The sequence below is a fragment of the Eurosta solidaginis genome, chromosome 4 (assembly GCF_040869045.1).
Source record: "Eurosta solidaginis isolate ZX-2024a chromosome 4, ASM4086904v1, whole genome shotgun sequence".
Classification (NCBI taxonomy): domain Eukaryota; kingdom Metazoa; phylum Arthropoda; class Insecta; order Diptera; family Tephritidae; genus Eurosta; species Eurosta solidaginis.
Window position 1 is genome coordinate 18,941,283 of NC_090322.1, and position 23,848 is coordinate 18,965,130.

At 40.8% G+C, this 23,848-nt stretch overlaps 1 protein-coding gene across 1 annotated transcript in view; it reads right to left on the minus strand.

Annotated features, from left to right (window-relative positions):
* The window catches only part of LOC137248419 (zinc finger protein 721-like), a 169,070-nt gene that overhangs the window by 135,223 nt on the left and 9,999 nt on the right, over positions 1–23,848 (minus strand). Inside the window, exons 2-3 of the mRNA XM_067779357.1 lie at positions 16,590–16,736; positions 16,236–16,526 (exon numbers count right to left, since the gene is read on the minus strand). Coding sequence (XP_067635458.1) covers positions 16,236–16,526; positions 16,590–16,736 — 438 coding nt within the window. The remainder of the gene's footprint in view (positions 1–16,235; positions 16,527–16,589; positions 16,737–23,848) is intronic.

Genomic DNA, 23,848 nt, shown 5'->3' on the forward strand with positions numbered 1-23,848 from the left:
GGTATCAAATTAAAGGTATTAATGAGGGTTTTAAAAGGGAGTGGTGGTAGTTGTATAGGTGGTCGCCTGTTCGGGATACCGGCATAAAGGTGGACCAGGGGTGACTCTAGAATGCGTTTGTACAATATAGGTATCAAACGAAAGGTGTTAATGAGTATTTTAAAAGGGCGTGGGGCTTAGTTCTATAGGTGGACGCTTTTCGATATATCGCCATAAAAGTGGACCAGGGGTGACTCTAGAATGTGTTTGTACGATATGGGTATCAAATTAAAGGTATTAATGAGACTTTGAAAAGGGAGTGGTGGTAGTTGTATATGTGAAGGCGTTATCCAGATATCGACCAAAATGTGGACCAGGGTGACCCAGAACATCATCTGTTGGATACCGCTAATTTATTTATATATATAATACGACGAACAGTATTCCTGCCAAGATTTCAAGGGTTTTGCAGAACTTTTTCGTTTCATTCTACTTAATATGGTAGGTGTCACACCCATTTTACAAAGTTTTTTTCTAAAGTTATATTTTGCGTCAATAAACCAATCCAAATACCATGTTTCATCCCTTTTTTTGCATTTGGTATAGAATTATGGAATTTTTTTCGTTTTTGGTAATTTTCGATATCGAAATAAAATGATAGAAGGTGACGGATGTAAGCAGTTTCTCGCTCTAACGTCGCCATCTTGAACGTCCTTACAAATAAGAATGTGGTCGCTTTACAAAACTACGTTTTTTTCTGAATAAATATGCAAATAAATAAAGCCCAGCACGGGGATTATGGTTACATTACACCTTTGTACAATGACCCCATTGATCTATAAGTGAGCCGCCCACGATGATAATTTCCAGGTACATGGCTATTAGAATATTTTCTACCGTGTGAGATGGTCGTGCTAGAATCTTAATGGAACGAACCGAATCTATACCCGGCAATGGACTATCAAAACCCAACATTCCCCCAAAGCATTTGGGGATTGCCTTTGTCGTTAAAGCAACAACGTACCCCATATAAAGAAGACGTTATGCTCGTTAGAACATGCACATGCTGCTCGTTTGATATCTTTACTGTCAACAAAGGCTTGGCCAGATGTTTACACGATCTAGTCGGCTTCGGAGCCCCTGCCTAAAGTTCGCCGCAGCGTCGTATTCAATGATAGGTTGCCAAAACGGATCTTCTCTAAGCTCAAACAATTCAGTTTTAAGGGATCAAGACTAAAGCCAGAACCTCAATTAATATTTTACCAAATTAGTATACCTCCTGCCTTGTCCGTCCTCCTGTTGTGTGTTGAATAACTTTTCCCATCATGTAATATATTAAAAACTACTTTAACACTCCAGAAGAGGAGTAGACTGTTAATACACGTCAAAAAATGTCAAGAGAGTGTTCAAAAGGCACGTTTTGACCTCGGTACCAATAATCTGAACAATAACCCCAGGCCGCTCCAAAACCCGGGGTAGGATCCAAGTCTATTTTTCGAAGAACACTTTTGTGCATAAAATTTTTAACGATTTTTTCTTGCAAATATCTTTCGGCATCAGTGAAATCTTTCACGTTATTGATACCGAAGTAAAAACATGTCTTTTGACAACTCTGCCGACATTTTTGGCCGTTTATTAGCATTCGACCCCTGTACTAGAATATTAGCAGCAAAATTGATGCGTTCAAAAGAAATGTATAACCTGCAAACGTTTCAAAATTTAAAAAAGCAATCTTCATTTCATAATTTTTGAGATGAAATCAAGCTAAATACACTCCTTTCTGTATTTTAGCATTTTTGAAAAAGTAGGAATTTAGCGACCTACAGATCGCAATCGATCAAACATCGCTGCAAGTCATAATAAAGGCTCAACGGGGTTGTTAGGTGTGGGCTGGGCTACCTTAAGGTCTTTGTGCCTGTTGACAGGCCAGCTGCCACAAAGGGAGAAGCTCGCGGTGGTGAAGAATCTGCATCCGCCTCGCTCGACCTAACGATATATAGTGGACATAGCTCTAATCCAAGAACCATGGCTGGTTAGGGGCTGGGTTTGCGGATTAGGGCTAGACGGCTACCGTCTACTTGCACCACAAGAGGGTAGAATTAGAGCATGCACTGTAGCAACGGAGACCTCGTCACTATAATATGCGAACAACGGCGCGGGGGCGCAAGCTGCTGCTATCGTCCACATACTTCCCGTATGAGGGGGACACGCCACCACCGACACCGCATAGAACCGGCCTTGTCATCGGCTGCGACGCCAACGGACATCATGAGCTATGGAGGAGCAGCGACACAAACGCAAGAGGTGAGTCCATTTTTGACTACTTACTTACTACTAAGGGAACGTACCCAAATTGCGTGACCCCTTTAGGAGGGGAGGGGGGTTTCTTTAGGTATTAACCCTGGTCACAGGTGGGAGGGGAGGGATTGGGGCTTTGTCACGTAGTCAATAATCTCTAAAAAATCTTGCAATTTTTTTGTGGAATTTATTTCGCTTCAAAAATTTCCAAGAAGAATCATCGGAAAAACGTGCACGAAAATGCAGTGGACGACGTGTCTCGCGTGCGACCTTTGCATGTCCTCTCCAGGAGACCAAAAGAGATCTTATGTATCGTGGAGCAAAGCGCGGATTGGATAGACATCGACGAGGAAAAAATAATCACGTGTGAGGAAACTCCTGATGCTACTGCTCCCATAATCTACGATGTATCCCAGTGGCTTGATGCTGGAAGCTTATTCTTTATAAAGTTGAATAAGATGAAAAGAAATAAAAAAGAAAAAGACTTTATAAACCAAGTTGTTGTTCGGATATGTTTTTAAATACATTTTTTCTTTTAAATCATATACAATTTTTTTTAAGTTAGCAAGAAATAATTTAAAATCATACTTTTGAACTACTACGTGAAAACTAAAGGGGGAGGGGGTCTTAAAATATACTACCGATGGTCACCGAGAGGGGGAGGGGGATACAAATTGTAGAAAATTGGTCACGTAGTTTGGGTATGTTTCCTAACCTAATTGTATGCAACAAAGGCAACCAGCCAACGTTTAGGAATAGAATTAGAGAGGAAGTCATAGATATCACCCTGGCCACAGACTCTCACACTGTAAGAATCGATGACTGGAGAGGGTCAGACACTTGCTTCTTCTCGGATCACAGTAGAATACTCTTCAACATCGATCTTGAAGTGGAAGTTCCTCGGCCATATAGGATTCCAAGAAAAATATACTGCAACAAATATTCTGAAGTAGTATCTGACAAGCCGGCATCCACGGAAATGGAAGTCAGACGGGGAGCTAATATATAGACAGAGCGGTAAACCGACTGACAACGATATTGACAAACACTTTTGAACTCTGTTGTCCCCTTACTAGACTACGTGGTGGAACACAGAGCTAAGCCAACTCAGGTCAACAAAAACTCTTCAACAAAGCCAAACATAGCCGGCTGGAAGAGGACTGGCATGCCTACAGATGTAGCTTTAACAAATACAAAAGCTGCATCAATAAAGCAAGAGAGTTGTCAACGCGACTTTAGGGACTGGTTATATTGGCCAAATGACCACCAGAGGCACCCCCCAAGGCGGGGTGCTATCGCCCCTTCTCTGGATACTGGTGGTCAACGAAATACTTGAAATGTGTAGGAGAAAAGGAAGAAAGGTAGTTGCATACGCCGACGGCTTAGTGATTCTGATCACAGGCTTGCTAACTATCAGCGAACTCATGGAATCGGCACTTTGCGACATTTCGCGAAAAAAACAAAAACCGAACTTGTCCTGTTCACGAAAAAGAATACATACCCTTTTTTAACTTACCGAGGCTAAACGGCACAGCGTTAAACCTATCTTCGGAAGCGAACTATCTTGGAATTATACTCGTTTCCAAGTTAAGCTGGAGAAGGAATGTTGAGATGAGATCAAAGAAAGCTCTAGCAGCATACTACACCTGCAAAAGGGCTTTAGGGAGGAACTGGGGACTGGCACCACATGTCATTCATGGCATGTACAGCACAGTCATTCGACCGATACTAACATATGGAGCTCTAGTCTGGTGGAAGGCGCTAGAAAAAAAGAGTGATCAACAGAGGATCGGGAATGTACAAAGGCTCGCATGCCTCAGGAAACGCTAAATGTAATATTTCACTTCACGCCTCTACAAGTCTTTGTGCAGGGATTAGCCGCTAGAGGAGCTCTACGACTAAGAGAATCCAACATGTGGAAAACAGCTTAGGACGGACACGCGACGATTGTGGACGATATGACGAAGGGGCAATTAAACGGAATAATAACCGACCTAACATCCAAAACCGACCACATCACAGGGGTTTTGGACTTCCAGGTTCAGAACATACGATATCCTGCAAGGGAGGAATGGGAAGTAGGCCGGCAGGGGCATCACAATATACACCGACGGCTCGAAAATGGAAAAGGGAACTGGAGCTGGGATGTACTCGACACATCTACAACTAAGCCAATCATTCCGACTTCCTGACGCATACAGTGTATTCCAAGCCGAGGTCTATACCATAGACAGAGCGGCAAAGCTGCTCCAAGATAGCGCGGTCTCCAACACCGACGAACAATCTTTGTTGACAGTCAAGCCGCCTTAAGGGCATTAGAGTCCAACATGATAAAATCGGATATCGTGCGGAGGTGTAGATCCTCTCTGGCTTCTATAAGTCATCTCAATGTCTCCCTTTGCTGGGTCCCTGGGCACAGCGGCATTGAAGGGAATGAACTCGCGGATGAGATGGCTAGAAAAGGTTCCGACTAAGACATAAGTGAGGTGGAGAGCTCCGTCTGACCGCCGCTGAGTTATCTCCTAGGGAGGATCGACGAATATGAGAAGAGGGCAGCGGACTTGCTGTGGACCAATAGGGATGACTGCGAAGTCTCAAGATCCTTATGGCCATGCTTGGATAGGAAAGGCACCAGCTTCCTTCTCAAACTGAACAACTCTGCGGTGAGTGTACTTACGGGTGTCATCACAGGTCATTGTGCTATCGCACCAATGCTCCGACGGTGGCGAATACCAACAAGCTCCCTCTGCAGAAGCTGTCAGGATGAGGAGGAAGAGTAGTTGATCTACCACTTTCTCTGCCAATGACCGGCCCTTCAAAGAAGAAGGCTTAGATTTCTGAGCTCACGCTTCTTCGACAGCCTGGCAGAGGTTGGGAAGGTGGACGCCTCGCTTCTTCTTGGGTTCATCAGGGAAAGCAAGTGGTTCGTTGAGGACCGCTAGGAGGTAATGGTGCTAAACGAATTTGCCGCCGCCCTGTACTTACTGAGGGCACTCACAATGGACAAAAATTTCTCCGAGTGGAAGTGTGGGTATCACCCACGCACGCCCTCTTAACCTAACCTAACCTAAGTACCTTCCCCATTCTCATGTACTTCCAAAATATAACCTGGATCTAAGGGCGGTCGATTTGACAGATGTCAAAACATCCTCCACCTTCTATCATTCCATCATGTGTTAGGTTAAGTCTGAGTTAAAAACTTAACTTGCCGTTCTGCAAACCTTAAAGAACATCTTCAGCTTATATCCAAACCCTCTCTCAGCAAAAAACAGTTTTTCAAGAGCAAAAAAACCGTTTTGACAGCTATATTGTGAATTGCTAAAAATATGAAGCACAGCAGTGAGTGATGAAAAATCGCTTGGTGTATTCAAATAGGTTGTGTGGTTTAATCTCAGTTTAATATAGTTAATAAGTCAGACTGAGCTTTTTGTTATTCGAATTGTAATTATTTTCTTTAAAAAAATATTGGTGATAAAAATTTTTGCAGAGCAAAGAAAATATTAGTTTTTTAGACGTATCGTTTATTTTCAATCGTGTTTTGAACATTACGCCCATGGTGGAATATCCAGGTGAAGTAAGCAGTCAATTGTTTCGCTGTAAATTCTTCGTTGGTCATTCGTCAATTTGAAGATTGTTCACTTGGGTATCTTTGGTGTTGGCTTCCATAAGTAAGGCTGTGTTAATCTAATACGTCCATATTTTGAACATTAGATGAACATAGCACATCTTTCTTTTATGTCCGGTTCTTCAATGAAAGTTTCAACTGCAGTTGAAATTGAGGTCACTTTACTTTGACCGCATCCATTGAATTTTACTGCTCATCACAGTTTAAGTGGCCAAATTGAATTTTTTTTATTCGATCCTAAATGTAATGTAAACTCGCACTGGTCCTTTGTTTATTTTCAATATGCGTTAGGTGGCACTGATATGTTGAACAAGCAAATTTCGATAATGGCTTTCGTAGAAAGGTATTTATTTTTGTACTCCTATTTTTTCAAAGCGGGTAAAAACTTTATCCTCTTCTGACCGTCGAAAATACATCCCTACCGTTTCAGATAGCGTACATTTTCTGTCTTTTTTTATTTACTTCATCTGGTGATTCCACCATGAGCAACGGCTGCAAACATTTTTGTGTTTCATTCAATTACTTCATTCTTTCTTCGAATGATTTCAGGAGTGCAGTTTTTTCTTTCACTACTGAATGAAGACTTGGTTAACTTTTAAGCCTAATTCCTTAACAAGGGATGAATGAATGAAGAAACAGCATTCTTAAATCAATGATTTAAAATTTCAGATGATTGCACAGATTTATAGCTCTGCTATAATTTGAGTAAATCTAAAAACAGAAAACAAAATTGGAAAAAAATTTAAAAATTTTTTCAAATGTTGATATATGTATAAAGAGATTATTATTATTAGGCCTGAAATCACTGCGACCTTTGTGCAGATCTATTGTACATGACCTTTCAGTCAAATTTTATATTTGGAGGCTTTTGATGTATCTAAGTACCTCTTCAGGATTTTTACTCCATATCACATAAGGGATTAAGAGTGAAACCACCTAGATGGGAGAGTCTCTGCCTTGCCAGAGCGACGCATTCGCAGAGAATGTGAACCGGCGTTTCATCTTCCAGCTCACAGAAACATCAAATTTGAGTATCGGATAGATTTAACCTACTTTGTTAATATGTTGTTGTTGCAGCGCAGGGCCTATTTTCGCCTCCTAAATCAGTTTCAGTGCCAGCGAGTGCTAGGAGAGACGTTTGTGTGTTTTGGGGTGTTAGGAGAGTAAAAAATACATTGGAAATATTGTGCGCTTCGTCTCAAACGATATTCATCGCAAGAAGGTTGCGGAAACACTAAAGAACTGAAATGAAAATATTCTCTCTCAACCTCGAAAACCAATTCCCAAACTGTGTTGCAATATTACGCATACAAAAACATACATTTTTTGGCAAGAAATACGAAAAACGGGTTAACCATAGACTGAAGTCGACTTTATGTTAAGCAGCGCATTATTGACATTCATTTCGCCTTCACATACATTTAATTATATGCAAGCCGATTCATTTTGCAATATATACATAAAAGTATTTAAAAAAGTATTTTTAAAGTAGTAGCATTAGAGGAAGTAGTAGCAGAAAAACGAACTAATGCACGTTTCGTATACAATGGTGGGAAAACGAAATGCTTTTCAGACTTGTAGGCAGTGTTGCCATGAGCCTAGCAAGAAATGTATCAGTTTACAAATAAAAAAAGGTACCAATCGCATAAACAACGACTAATTTTACCAGTTTTATTATAAACATAACTGCTTTCATTTATAAATTTCAAATTATGGAGGAATTTTCAAATTTCTTCAGCTCACATAAACTGCAATGTTGCAGCATGTGTGTTTAATTTACGGCGACCATTTTTCTAATTTTAAAACTTGCTTTGTTTATGATTTGAATCATAAACGAACTTTTAAATTTACAACTGAAAATTCAGTTCGAGTTGTGAATCACAAAAGCGACATTACATATTTGTGGCCTTTAGTGCGAGCGAAGCCGCCAGTAAAGGCTAGTTTATCCTAAAACGCTTAATAATTTGAACATAATAAGAGCGGTGGCAGCTCCATTTTCCACATAGCTTGGTAACTGTTAAATATGTATTAAGCAAGATGAGCAGTGTTGTTGATGATGCTTAAGCTGCCGGGCAACGCACAAATTTGCTTGATGGTTACCATAACAACGGGTAGTTGTGTGCGTACCGGGCGATGTCGTGCTCACACGTATTTGTTGTCGGCTTCGCGTTGATGAAAATCTAAATTTTTAGATTTTTTCGCTTGACAGCTGGTCTATTTGATCGGGCCGACGTGGTTGACAAGCATTAATGTGTTAGTTTTGTGAGAACGTGCAATGAGCAACTTCGCGGAAGAAAAAGATTTTACGTTGCGGTTTATTGAAACCTACGAATGCAAAGGTCGGATGGAAAAAAAATTGCCAAAAATCAGATAATTTGCTTAGTGGCTTAAGATTAGCATCTTATATTATATTAAAATTGAATAAGCTACAAAACTGCATACTCGAAAAAATTCTTAGAAGAAAGTTGAACAATTTTTATGAAAATTCGCAAAATTCACAAGAAATAAAAAATTGTCATCCGATTACATTTTCACGTCTGCACGCTACGAATTTTCAATACAAATGGCGCTTGATGCTTTCTGCTTGTGTGGTGGCCGGGCAAGCGACAATCACCCGATGCGCACACAACTACCCGTTGCTATGGTAACCATCAAGCAAATTTGTGCGTCGCCCGGCAGCTTTACGAATAAAGGTAAATGGGGTAAAATTCTTCGTACGTATTTTGTAAGAACTTAAATTGATTGAATTTGTATGCCAATATGTAGATATATGAATGTATGAAGTGTACTAAGTATACATTCATGAACACATTGCTATGGTATAATGATTGTGCCCGAATTAAAGCTCTATAACATTTTAATACATATTATATATTGATGAATATTGGAACGATTTTCCGTCATCCCTTGTCAAATTTGGTTTTGAGACAAACCGGTTTCGGCGTTGTGCCATCATCAGTGTCGATTTTCGACTGATCTGTTGTTGTTGTAGCAGTGCTTCGCCCCACCTAATAGCTGCGAACGATCACAAATTGTCATCAATATCCTCTAACGGAAGTCCAAGGAAACTTGCTGTTTCAACAGGGGTGGACCATAATGAAAGGGGTGTTAGAGGCGTTGGTTCCACATTACAATTAAAGAGATGGTTGGTGTCATGTGTGGACACATTGCAAGCGGAGCATACATTTTGTATGTCGGGGTTGATTCTGGATAGGTAATAGTTTAACCTGTTACAGTATCCAGAACGAAGTTGAGCTAGAGTGACTCGCGTTTCCCTGCGGAGTATGCGTTTCTCTTCCGCAATTTTTGGGTACTGCTCTTCGAGTACTGGATTCACCGGGTAATTCCTGGCATAAAGGTCCGACGCCTGTTTGTGGAATTCACCAAGGACCTGCTTGTCTTTTTTTTCATACGGCTGAGTTCTCAGGTGCCGTATTTCCTCAAAATGCTTTCGTAGATGACTCCTTAAGCCCCTAGGCGGTGCTGGCTCATCAATCAGATGTCTGTTGGGATGCCCAGGTTTCTGGGTATTCAACAGGAACTGTTTGCTTAGCACCTCATTTCTCTCCCTGATGGGGAGTATTCTCGCCTCATTATGTAGATGGTGTTCTGTGGACATAAGAAGACAGTCCACCAAAATGTAGATCCTGATCAAACGTCCCACCCAAGATTTTGGGGTGTAGGGCAGTCGGTAGCGTGGTGCCATCGACGTGGATGTTCAAAATGGTTGACATTTGGGACGTCCATGTTGTAAATAAGGTCGCGGAGGATTTAGTCGGTGATAATGCCAGGTTTCGTGAGGCGAAAAAACTGGAGAGATCAGGGAGGTTGCCGTTTATTCTATTGCAAAGCTCATCGATCTGTGGGCCTGGGCCTGTTGCCATTATTGTGCAGTCATCGGCGTAGGAAACGATAATAACTCCTTCTGGTGGTGAAGGTAGTTTAGATATGTAGAAATTAAACAAAAGTGGGGATAGGACACCACCCTGTGGCACCCCTTGTTTAATTCTTCTTGGTTTTGATGTTTCATTACTAAATTCCAGCGATGCCTGCCGACCCCCAGATAATTTTCGGTCGACCTTTTAAGACATGGGGGAAGAGTAGACCCTTCCAGGTCTTGCAGTAACGTGCCATGGTTGACCGTATCAAAAGCTTTTGATAGGTCTAGCGCAACGAGTACTGTTGTATGGTGGGGGTTTTGATTCAAACCGCAATTTTTCTGGGTGCTAATGGCATTTATCGCGGTGGTGGTGCTATGCTAAAGCCATGCTGATGACAGGCTAGCTGCAAATTTGCTTTGAAGTAGGGGAGCAAAATGGCTTCAAGCGTCTTGGCAACTGGCGATAGGAGAGCTATCGGGCGATATGGCTCTCCTATGTTAGCTGGATTCCCAGGCTTTAATAGCGGGACCACCTTGGCCATTTTCCATTTTTCGGGTATGACAAAGGTGGAAAGAGACAGGTTGAAGACATGTGCTAAATATTTGAAACCCTCTTGCAAGGGAAAGCATCGGCATGGCTATGCCGTCTGGGCCCACTGCTTTGGATGATTTAGCATGACCGATGGCATCCTCAACCTGTTTGGCAGTGATGGTAATTGGTGACGCACTGAATTTATGTTTATGTGCGTGTCTGTTGGCCCTCCGTCTATCTTTGTCGACCGTAGAATGCATTATATATTGCCGGCTGAAATCGCCCGCGCATTTTTTCGCATCCGACAGCAGAAACTTTATCATTGTGCCTAGACGGATTCGATAGGGAATTTACGGTGTACCAAAGTTTACCCACACCGGCAGAGAGGTTACAACCGCTTAGGTGCTCCTCCCATTTAGCCCGCTTGTGTTCATCCACTAGCAATCTGATGCGTTGGTTTATATCCCTTATTTGGGGGTCGCCGGGATCGAGCTGTCTTATAGGGTCACGGTCTCTCGCTAATCTTGCGGCCTCCGCCGGGAAGTGGGGCCGAATTTCGGGAATTCTACCGGCGGGAATGAAACGAGCCGAGGTGGATTCAATGACCTTGCAGAAAGTACACTCAGCTTGGCGGGCATCAGTCGTGATAGGGAGGACAGCAAAGCGGTTGTCTGTAAAGGATTTGTATTCATCCAACTTTCCTTTTTTAAAGTTTATGAAAGTGCGTTTTTCTGTGACGATGAAGTCGGCGGTACGCTCGAGCGAAATAAGTATAGGCAGGGCAGGGGCTGATGCTCGGCATTGCTCCCGTCTCTACTATGGAGATTGTAGGTATGAGTGGGAGCAGCCGTATGAGTGAGCCCACAACAACCTGTCCGATACAACCATCCCGTACACGAGAAACACTGACAAGAGTATGACCGTCCTAAAAAGATTCTTTTCCGGCATATGCAGCAAAACCATTTCTCAGGACCGGGGTCACGAGACGGTCCCGGATTGGGTTCGATACCTTCCCGGAGCAAGAGAATATGGAGCAGTCCCGCTCCAAGAAACTGCTGGGAGGATGACAATTTGTGGGAGGGACGCAAAAAATTAAATGGGGTTACACTGAAGTGACAGTCCTTGGTCGGGAAAAATCCCGAGTCGCTCCGGTATATAGAACCGACTGCATTGGGAAGAGATCTGTTGTTGTCGTTTGTCCTGTATTTATAGTTCGTAGGTACGTGAGCACGTGTTGTCAAAATTGATGATTGTGTATATTTAGTTATGTGTATATGCTGTGTGTTCATTCAGAACCGAGGGTGGTTTTCACTGATCGATTTGTGTGGCTCACTGGGGTAGGTAAAAATCCGTAATTTTAGTCGATTGACCTTCTTTGTGGGTTTGTTGTTTTGCTGCGTTAATTGTTTTGTATTTATTTGTTGTTGTGTGTTTGTCTGTTGTACCTGTTGATTACTTTGTTTCTTGTAAACAAGTTTTAAAGGCTCGAATATTGTGTCAGAAATTGTGTTTATCTGTTCGTTTATTATTCTACCGCCTCAACGCGGCTAAAAACAAGGAACAAAAAACACAAGGAAAGCTAGACGTCGAAAAGCTTCAATCACAACAGACTGCCAATGATTTCGCAACTCGACTCTCACACCTGCTCTCTGAGGGCACAACTCATCCTGAAGAAATACAGGAGCAGTGGGAGCATATCTCCAAAGCACTTCATACTGCCGCCGAGGAAAAAATTGGTTACCGGCGGCCACGAAAAAACAACTGGTATGATGAAGAATGCCGCGTTGCAACCGAAAGAAAAGACGCTGCCTACAGGGCTACGTTAAAAGCGAGCGCGACAAGAGGAGTGTGTGAACGCTATCGTGAGTGGAAAAGGGAAGCGAGACGCCTTTTCAGGAAGAAAAAAGCAGAAGCAGAAAGGCGTGAGTGCGAGGAGCTTGAGCTGCTAGCCACCAGGAATAACGCCCGAAAATTCTACCAAAAAATACGGCGACAGACGGAAGGTTTTAAGACCGGGGCAAACTCCTGTAGGAATGAAAACGGCGACCTTGTAACTGATGTCCAGAGAGCGCTTTGATTATGGAGGGAACACTTCTCTGCTCTCCTAAATGGAGGCAGCAATTCACCGCGCAGAGATGAAGAACCCGATCCCGCAATCGATGATGATGGAATATATGTCCCCCGCCCGATTATGACGAAGTTAGAATAGCAATAACCAGATTGAAAAACAACAAGGCCGTGGGCGCTGATGGATTGCCTGCGGAGCTATTCAAGTTCGGCGGCGAGGAGTTGGTAAGGCGCATGCAGCAGCTTCTTAGCAAAATATGGGCGGACGAAAGCATGCCCGACGGTTGGAATCTAAGTGTTCTTTGCCCAGTCCACAAGAAGGGGGATACTGCAAAATGCACCAACTATCGTGGAATCAGCCTTCTTAATATCGCATATAAGGTCCTTTCAAGTGTATTGTGCGAAAGATTGAAGCCCACCGTGAACCGGCTGATTGGACCTTATCAGTGCGGCTTCAGACCTGGTAAATCTACCATCGACCAGATTTTCACAATGCGCCAAATCTTGGAAAAAACCCGTGAAAAGAGAATCGACACACATCACCTCTTCGTCGACTTTAAAGCCGCCTTCGACAGCACGAAAAGGAGCTGCCTATATGCCGCTATGTCTGAATTTGGTTTCCCCGCAAAACTTATACGGCTGTGCAAAATGACGTTCAGCAACACCATCAGCTCAGTCAGAATTGGGAAGGACCTCTCCGAGCCGTTCGAAACTAAACGAGGTTTCAGACAGGGTGACCCCCTATCGTGCGATTTCTTTAATTTGATGCTGGAGAAAATTATACTAGCTGCAGAACTTAACCGCACTGGAACAATATACTATAAAAGCGTGCAATTACTGGCATATGCTGATGACATTGATATCATCGGCCTAAACACCCGCGCTGTTAGTTCTGCTTACTCCAAGCTGGAAAAAGAAGCGGTAAAGATGGGTTTGATGGTGAATGAGGACAAAACGAAGTACCTGCTGTCATCGAGCAAAGAGTCAGCGCATATGCCCCTTGGCAACCACGCTACTGTTGGCAGCCATAATTTCGAAATAGTAAAAGACTTCGTTTATTTGGGAACCAGCATCAACATTAGCAACAACATCAGCACTGAAATCCAGCGAAGAATCAATCTTGCCAATAAATGCTACTTTGGACTAAGTAGGCAATTGAAAAGTAAAGTCCTCTCTCGGCGAACGAAAATCATACTCTACAAGTCACTTATCGTACCCGTCCTGCTATATGGGGCAGAAGCATGGACCATGACAACAGCAGATGAAGCGGCTTTGGGAGTGTTCGAGAGAAAAGTTCTTCGAAAGATTTATGGACCTCTACGCGTTGGCGATGGCGAGTACCGAAGAAGATTTAATGATGAGCTGTACGAGCTATACGCAGACATCAACATAGTCCAGCGAATTAAAACGCAGCGGCTGCGCTGGCTAGGCCATGTTATGCGAATGAAAGATGATGCTCCGGCCAAGAAAGTGTTTCTATCGGAACCCGCCTATGAAAGCAGAGGTAGAGGGCGGCCCCCACTCCGTTGGAAGGACCAGGTGGAAAACGATTTAAACTCCCTTGGTGTGACCAATTGGCGCCGGTTGGCGGAGCGAAGGAGCGACTGGCGCGCCTTGTTGGACGGCCATAACCGTTTAGACGGTTAAGCGCCAATTAAGTAAGTAAGTAAGTTATTATTCTACCTTCGAATGTTTTGTTTGTGGATTTCCATGATTTCGAGTACGTTGAGACGTCGGCCTTTTGCTTGTATGTGAAGAACCCTAACTGTTTTATTGATGTTTGCTGGGGAACATTCATTCTCGACCATGTGATTCGCGAAGTTAGACTCGGGTATAATGTTTGGATTCCGTATTTTCTGTTGTAATCTCTAATATGTTCTCTGAACCTCGTTCTTATTTGCCGTCCTGTTTGTCCTATGTAACTATGTTGGCATTCGCAGGTAAGCTTGTATACGCCGTGGATCCTAAACGGATCCTCTGAGTTAGTGTTAGTTCTTAGTTTTCGCCCTAGATTTCCTTCTAAATTTAATCACGGCACAGCTGAAATGAGAATGCTCCCGATTGCCTTGTCGTGGGCTTCAACTGTGCACAAAATGCAAGGAACTACTGTATGTCATGCTGTTATTTATCTAGACTGCAAATTATTTGCTGCTGGTCAAGCTTATGTGTCTTTGAACCGAGTTAGGTCTTTAGCAGGTCTTCGAATCGAAGAACTTGATTGTTCAAAGTTGACTTCGAAGAAACCTTGTAATGTTGATGCATTAAAAGAAATGGATAGGATGAGAAATGTTACAAATAACTAAGTAAAGATTACATAACTAATTTAAACAATATTTTACCCTACTAAAAATAAAAAAAAAAAAAATAAAATGATATTGTTACGAATATTAGCAACACTAAGGGGTATTGCCATCTCTAAGCCGATGTTAAGCAGTGACTGTATGCACATCAATAATTCAATCATTATGTCTACACATATGTACGTACACGCAGCGGAGAAGCAACGCACAAACACATGCAGGTATCTTATCTGAGATATGCAATTATAATTGTGGAAGTGTCGCTCACAAACACACGCGCATATTAGAGCTATACACGTACATCTGTAGTTATAATTATAGCAGATAACCAACTAGTAGATTCTAGAACAGAAGCGCATAGAAGATGCTACGAGGATATCAAAGAGTATAAAAGGCAGCAACAGTATAGGCGCGATAATCAGTTTGAATTAAGTACGATCTGTTCCAGAACTGTCGGGCAATAGTAGTGTTATTGTACTTTAATAATGGCCATTTTGCATTATTGAATCGTGGTGTTATTTATTCAACAGTTTAGTAATTCGAACTTAGCAGAAGGTTGCAAATAAGAGGATTTGCAGTAAATTCGTTACAATATTTAAATTAAATTTAAGAAAAAGGCCTTTCTAAGAACCAGCTTTTATTACTTGTTAATAAAACGAAATAAAAAGTAAAAAATAAAATTAAAAAAAAAAAAAACTTTTTTAAAAATAAGCGTTTATTATTGGTTAATAAAATTAACTAAAAGGTAAATAAAATTAAAGAAAAAAAACTTTCTTAAAAATAAGCTTTTATTATTGGTTAATAAAATTAAATAAAAAGTAAAAAATAAATTGACTGTAAAGAAATATAACACTTTAAAAGTTCATTGTAACCTTTAACGATAATTAGGCTTCTTCGTCTGCGACAAAAAAATTACATATTGTACATAATTATATATTTTTAACATTAAAACTTTACACCTAAATTATTAAATCTTACAGTTTATATCACAGTCCTAATTGTTCTAATAAAACGTGTTAAATGTTGATGGTATAATTAAGAACATTTAGGACCTCCTTTCTTGCCATCACAATGTAACACGCTTTTATTAGAACAATTAGGACTGTGATATAAACTGTAAGATTTAATAATTTAGGTGTAAATTTTTAATGTTAAAAATATATAATTATGTACAATATGGAATTTTTTTGTCGCAGACGAAGAAGCCTAATTATCGTTAAAGGTTACATGAACTTTGTAAGTGTTATATTTCTTTACAGTAAATTTATTTTTTACTTTTTAGTTAATTTTATTAACCAATAATAAAAGCTTATTTTTAAAAAAGTTTTTTTTCTTTATCGAGAAACGCCTTCACTCAAACAAGCTTTTCGTAAAAATTAGAATGAATTGTAATTAGTACACGTAGCCACTACCATTTAGGAGATATTGTGATGCAAAAAATTGTTTTCGATCACGGATCATATAACACGATACCGGCCCTGGACTCCGCGCTTTACGGAGAAATTAACCTTAATATAAGATCACAGTCTACGGAGTTTATGAATGCCATTTTACCTGTTAACTTTTAATTTAGCCTCTTCTTCCCTTAAAGCTGCCATATTTCGCTCACGTGTCTCTGGATCTTCGTTTTTATGCGTACTTGAGTGTAACCGTAGCTCCGAAGTCAAACGAAAAGCTAAGGGACAAAACTTACATCTGTGTATATTATCACCCAGATGATGTACACGTAAATGCTCATTCAGTGCACCTTTTGTAGCAAAGCACCGTTTGCAGTATTTGCATTTATATGGTTTTTCACCGGTATGAGTACGCATATGCTCCCTTAGGCGCACAGCTCTTGCAAATCTATTTAATACAGCAGAAAAAAAAGTTTGAAAAAATTTGATGAGGATTTTTATAATAACTTACCGCTTTTCACAAATATCACATTTATAGGGCTTTTCACCGCTATGAATTCGTTTATGTCTATTTAAAACCGATATTGTTTTAAAATGTTTTCCACAAATATCGCACGGGTATTGGTATTGTTCGTTCTTGTCCCGTATGTTTTTGTATCTGAAAAAAAAAAACAGGTAATCTGGGAAAACAAAAAATAACAAGTTTATTTTTTGACATTAAAAGGAAGCGAGGATTTTAATTTTGTAACTAAATTAACAATTATTTGACTACTAAAAAGTCGAGTATGATCAAATTTAAACACGGTCTTAAAACTTTTTAATTTCAAAATTTTTCAAAAATGTATGAGTTTAACTCGTCATGTTAGGTTAAGTCTGTGTTAAAAACTTACCTTGCCGTTCTGCAAAAGAGCCTTAAAGAACTTCTTCGGCTTATATTCAAACCCTCTCTCAGCAAAAACACAATTTTTCAAGAGCAAAAGAACTGTTTTGACAGCTATATTGTGAATTGCTAAAAATATGAATTACAGCAGTGATGAAAAATCGCTTGTGCCTTCAAATAAGTTGTGTGGTTTAAACTCAGATTAAAATAGTGTGGCGAATGTTGACATCACTAGGTTGTTAGTAAATAATCACACAACAACAAAAACATGAAGCAAGACGCATTTGTGTACACGAATACATCAGTCATCATTTACACACATACATACAAGGCAACGAAGAGATATTTCACACACATACATGTGGTCATCAGCCGAAGTAGTTACACATACGCACGTATATGGCTATGCGAGGCATGGACTACAGATATACATGTATATAGCTGTTAACCAAGCAGGAGATAAAATTTTTCTGGAACAGATTTTCGCGAAATCACTAGGCCTTAGGAGAAATGGATGAACGAGAAAACCGAGATTATAAAAGCAGCGCAAGCTGAGTAATAACTAATCAGTTTGATTTAAACACGCTATTAGTTGCGAAATGCAGTATAATTGCACTACTCCTAAAGTAGTCTAATAAAGACCATTTTACAAACAGAATATTGCAGTTATTTATTCCGACAGTTCAGCGATTCGAACGTTAGCAGAAGGTTTCAGATAAGCGGAATTTCCCTAAATTCGTTACAATACTTTATAAGTCAAATTGAGCCTTTTGTTATTCGAATTAAAATTATTTTCTTAAAAAAATATTGTTGATAAAAGTTTTTGCAAAGCAAAGAAAATATTAGTTTCTGCACGTATCATTTATTTTCAATCGTGTTTTGAACATGACGCCTTGTAAAAGTGCGCAAAATTTCCTTTATTCCTTTTCTTTTCATTTTTTCTTTTCTATTCTCCTCTTCTCTCCTTGCTTCTATTCTCTTTGCTTTCTTAATTTTCCTCCCTTTCGTTTCCTTTTCATTCCTCTCCTCTACTTTAAAAAGTTAGAACATTTTTTGCTTTGCATGGAAATTTTAATATCACATTATAACAAAATATCTAGGAGCTTTCTTGCGTTTATTTCCTAATAAAATTGGAATATTCATACTTGCGCATCTAATAACGGGTTGACAGCCAACGCAGAGAAGATACAAGGTTGCAGCATGGGACAGCTGATTATAAACTTTTTTTATTTGATTTGATACATCAACTTCCGGCGCAGTACGACTTTGACATTTGTCCATCGAATTTACAAAAACAAAGTACATGGAATTTTTAATTATGTTTGTAGATATGTCACTATGCTGCCACCTTGTATCGTTCCGCCATGCTAAGAGGTATACGGTCCCAAATTGAACTAGGCCTAAGTTAGGAGATGTGACCCTGCAGGAGAAACCTTGCACAAAATATCTAGGGATCATCCTAGACAATAAGTTGCTTAACGTGGAGGAGAGCGAAGAAGGCTTCCACGGTGCTTTATGCATGTAAAATAATGCTGGGTGGACGTAGGGTTTATCTCCCTCTCTCCCCCATTGGACAGCCACACGAAAAAGAACCTAACTTAAAAAAGTAGAGGGGGTACGCAGCTTTTGCTTAGCATGGCGGGAGCCCTGAAAACAACCCCGACGACTGAACTGTTTCCCGTTCTGCACATTCCACGTGTAGACCTGGTAGCAAAGAACATAGCGTTAACAACCTGCAACGAAGCTCAGTGCTTCGGGGCAGTTTGAGCCCCGACTATGGCCATAGTAATATAGCGTCCTCAATTACAGGACGAACAGATACTTTGGATGCCACCCTCCCATTCTGAGTGATGCGGGCCTTTTTTCGTTTTATTTGAAAGATATACAATTTTTAATTTCCGCTTTGGGATTCGTGGCTTTAGCTTTCGCGGAGAAAAATCAATTGTTCCTACAGAGTTACCCCAAACCGGAAGTTGTCATTGTAAGTAATTTCCCGACGAATATTTGTTTTTTAATGTTTGGCAAAGAGCAACACAAACAGCAACTGCAAAAACAGTATTGTAATAAATCCAACAAAAAACGAAATGACAAATAGCGAAAACAGTAAGAAAGATAATAACCATTATCCCGTCGCAAAGATCCTGAGCCAGGTAAACAATTTTGCATTTAAAAAAATTATTGGTTTGAAATGTTTTTCCAATGAAAACATCCGCACCAATGAAACAACCACAAAAAGGCCGAAAAAACTCTCGAGAGGTATAAGGACCCCCAATTTTTAAAATCTGAGCATTAAATGCAAATTCCCAACTTAATTGTAAATTTCGGAACTTGAAATGGATTTTATGAATCTTTTCTCGACTCGCCCTTATAATTGAATCGCACATGTTATATAAATTATATTTAGGTTGCAATCTATATAGTTTTTATCAACACCTACTTTCTGTTGAAAATCGACATAGTCCCACTTACTCTATACGCTTTTATAGGCCATGAAATTTTGCGTTTTCTTTGAAATGGCCTCATTTTGTAGCCGTTTTTTTGTGTGTGCTGCACCTGCCTATTTAATATTAAACGATTCAATTGATTGTACCATTGTGATTTAAAACATTGTTTTGTTTGGCCGCTTAAATTGAGGTTAGGTTGCGAATAGAGTGGAAGGTAGTAGAATGAAAGAATGATGTTCGGAGGTTTTTTTTTTCAATTAACGTTTTAGACCTGCTACTAGAATAGGAAATGTCCTGTTTAAAACCTCGCTTGGTTTCGAGAGGCTCGGAGAGGTATTTCCCTATTCTTATGGGAGGCCGCCGTGGTATGGTGGTAGCGTGGTCATCTTACCACACTGAAGATTCTGGGTTCAAGTTCAAGTTTTCTTCGTTAGAAAAAATTGTTTTCTATGCTGAAAGCTGGCGAGGTAGAAAAAGCCTCTTGAGCCTGGAAGTATCGTGAAATGACGAAGTGGAGATGTTGGAAGTGGACAAGCAGCTCAATTAAGCGCGGAGTCTCAAGGAGTTGATAAGCGCAATACAAAGCTTTACAGCTTCAAAGCTTCCGCTACCCAATTGTCAACCTCACCTACGTGAGGGCAATCCTGTTACAAATATGAATGTATCATACACATATTTAGCAGTCGAGGCTCTGGCGACCCCAAGTTCCTCATGGAACTAGGGGGTGGTGGCGATATGGCCTAGAAGGTTTAATGTGGTCATATTAGTCGTTCCAGAGATGGTCTGGCTAGCGCCTAAATGGTGCTTTGTTAACGGAACTAACCGGATCTATATCCGGCAAAGGACCATCAACATCGATAACGCTACCCAAAACCTTCGGGAAGTGTCTTTATCGTTAATACAACGGCAACAACAAGCGGGTATCGGTCGATATGACTCGCCTTCATTTGTAGACGGGTAAAAGTCTAGAAAAGGGGTCGACTGCTGATACTCGTTTCGGGAGAGGAGTCAAACGACGCGTATTGACCTCGACAGCAATAAGCTTGAAACACAATGCCCTGACGCCGCGAATAAACGCGACGAACATCGCCTTGGCAAAAATAGAATCCCCATAATTACATGAAGGTGAACACAATGAACGCCAAGAGCGAAATTTACGCGACGTCATTTTGCGACTATAGATTTATTTCTATCGTCGCCGCCGGGCAATGACGACAAACATCCTAAGGGTTTGCTGCTGTTCAACTTTTTAAGTATAAAAAAAGAAAACATAATATCCAAAAACAAATTTTTTTCTTTACATATAATTTTTAATTTAACTTCTTAACATTTTTTGTTCTGTTTTGTTAATTTCTTAACATTTTGGGCGTGTTTTAGCAGTCAAGTGCTAAAGCAGAGAATTAAAAAACGTTTAATTGTTTTCATCTTTATTTCTAAATAATGGCCACTCTGAATAAACAGCGTCAATTTCGCTCGGCATTGTGTTTCAAGCAATAATCTGAAGGCGGAAAAGAAATTAGATATTTGCAGTTAATGTTGGCAATTTTTCATGTGGTTTTTGTAATATTGTTGTACACAGGAAACAATTGTGTGTGCAACGGGGTTTTGCACGGAAGGCCGCCAAAGAAGAAAAGTGTTCTGCACAAAAAATACTATGAATCGCACCCCCCCCCCCCCCCCCCCCCCTTTTTGAGGGACCCGGTTTTCGGTTTCTCGTTAATATCTTATGAATGCCTCAACATTTTCCGACACGGCGCTACAGTGATTTTGTTTAAGTACGACGTTTATTGTAAACAACAAAATTAAACTCCCACCATGAAGTCGATGTCGTGCCACTTCAGGATCGTGGATATGATTTCAGTATAGAATCACTACGGCATTTATCATAATTATTGTTCGAGAGTGTCTTTTTATTGTTTATTTTGTAAATAATTCATCATAATAATTTATTTGAAATAGTTTTTCGTGATATTTTAAACCATGTTGGGAGTAGTTAAAAAAAGGAATAATTGATTTTGAATACAAATATTGATAATATTCTTATATTTCAAGTTCTTATTACAGCCAAATTTTTAATGTTGTGACTTTTTAAAAACGTTTACTTGACCTCCTACGGTTATAGACTGCATCATCAGTTTCACGTTTGAGCAACCAGCAGTAGGTAGCCAGCATTCTGATCTGATTCTTGCCAACAAAACGTGTTTGAATCGCTGGTATTTCCTGGTGAAATCGTTCTCCTTGTTCATCACTGAGTTTTCCAAGATTTTCGGGGAAGAAATCCAAATGGGGTATGTAATAAATGGATTTTGATTGACATTCTGCATCCCATTTCTTCATAAGTCTTTAAAAACTCATTTACTACTTCAACATAGTCATCATTCCTGTTGTCTCCAAGAAAGTTTTCACACAAAGAAATAAAGCTCTTCTATGCTCTTTGCTCGATTGAGTTAAATTTTTCGGAAAATTCTTGTCAGAAAAAATTTTATGTATTTCCGGACCAACAAACACACCAAAAATTTCTATCTGCCTCCAAGACAATTCTAAATCACGCACAAGGTCACGAAAATCTTCTTTTGAGACTACATGATGTTCCGTTGTTAGAACCCCAGTTGGAAGAAATTCCTTGCCAATTTGTGAACCGTCAGAATTTTATTTTTCAGATTCCAATGCATGTTTCGATTCAAGATTTGCAACAAAAATATTCGTTTTTTCTTCCTTTATGGGGTGAGATACGGTTACTACCTGAGCATATTTTATGCGGTCACGGGTTTTATAGTGGCGACCAATGGTGTTTGTTTGGCAGAAAAAGCAATCTTCTTCCTTATGGAAAATGGATGGGTTGGCTCTGATACAACTCCAGCAAACAATTGAGCTGAGTTCTTTGTGGTTGTATAACATTTTCAAAGGAGTTTGTGCTCTTAACCATATTCCACGGGGTTGGAACGATTCAAGTCACCTTTATACCAAAATCTGGAAGGACGTGTCACGTGACCCCTAAAGACTTCAGACCGATTTGTTTGATATCTTTCCAGCTGAAGACACTCGAGAGGTTATTGGACTCCTCACTAAGGGAGTCCTTGGAGGGGAAGTTATCGACATCCAGCATGCGTATATGAAATGGAACTCCACGGACACGGCCTTGCATGCAATTGTCTCCCAGATCGAGAAATCCTTGGCGTACAAGGACTTCACACTCATAGGTTTTCTCGACACTGAGGGAGCTTTCAACATTATTACGCCCTCTGTGATAACTGATGCACTAATCGGGTCGGCCCGATCGGGGCTAGTGAAACTTGGTCAGCAGTTACTGTTACGAAGAAAGGTTCATGCTAACCTGGCTTTACGGTGGTCAAACACATACGGGAGGGGCACCCCACAGGGTGGGGGTGCTTTCTCCATTTCTAAGGGTTGCCACACTTAATGAGCTCTTGGTTCTTCTTGAGAAGGACGGTTGCGGCAAGGTAATCGCATATGCTGATAACCTTGCGCTGTTAGTTACCGGGAAGTTTCCGCAGACACTATGCGATATAATGCAAACAAAGCTGAGACTGGTGGGAGAACTGGACCAGGAGTAAAGGTCTATCGGTCAATTCAGCCAAAACTGAACTGGTTCTATTCACCAGGAAATATAAGATACCTGCGTTGCAGCTGCCGGTGCTGGCGGGTATTGACCCTGATGACCCTGACGCTGAGGGACTCTACCAAATACCTAGGAGTAATTTTGGATAGCAAACTATCCTGGAGGAAAACGTTGAGGAGCATGTGAAAAAAGCAACGGTGGCACTGTACAGCTGTAGAGGAGTCTTTGCGCGAAAATGGGGATTATCACCGGATATTACCCTGTGGCTCTACACCGCTGTGGTTAGACCAATTCTTTTATACGGGGCAGTGGTCTGGTGGACGAGCTTAGATACTAAATTATTCCTATGGGTATTCCAGAAGGTACAAAGTGCTCTAATCTGCGTGAGGGGTGCTCTACGCACCACCCCTGCGGAGGCGCTGGACACTATTTTTAATGTGTTGCCAATAGATGTAATGGCCAAGCTATGTGCGGCCTTTTCAGCTCTGCGGCTGCGACAGTTATCCGGATAGAGAGACAATGTGGATGGCCATGCAGCCATCCTTAAGTATCTGGATTCGCCTTCGATGGACTAGTGCGCCCCGACTGTATTTTTTAATATGAAGTACGCGGTTATCATCCCGGATAGGGATTATTGGTAGAAGGAGCCGTCGGACCTGAGCGATAGGCTGTAGATATATACTGACGGCTCCAAACTGTATAATAAGGTGGGTAGCGGTGTCCTTGCACCTCAACTAGGGTGGAATCTATTATTTAGCCTAGCCGATCATTGCAGCGCCTTTCAGGCGGAGGTGGCTTCTATAAATGAGGCCGCTGATCACCTGGGGAAGGCTGCTCACGGCTATAAGCAAATTTCTATTTACTCT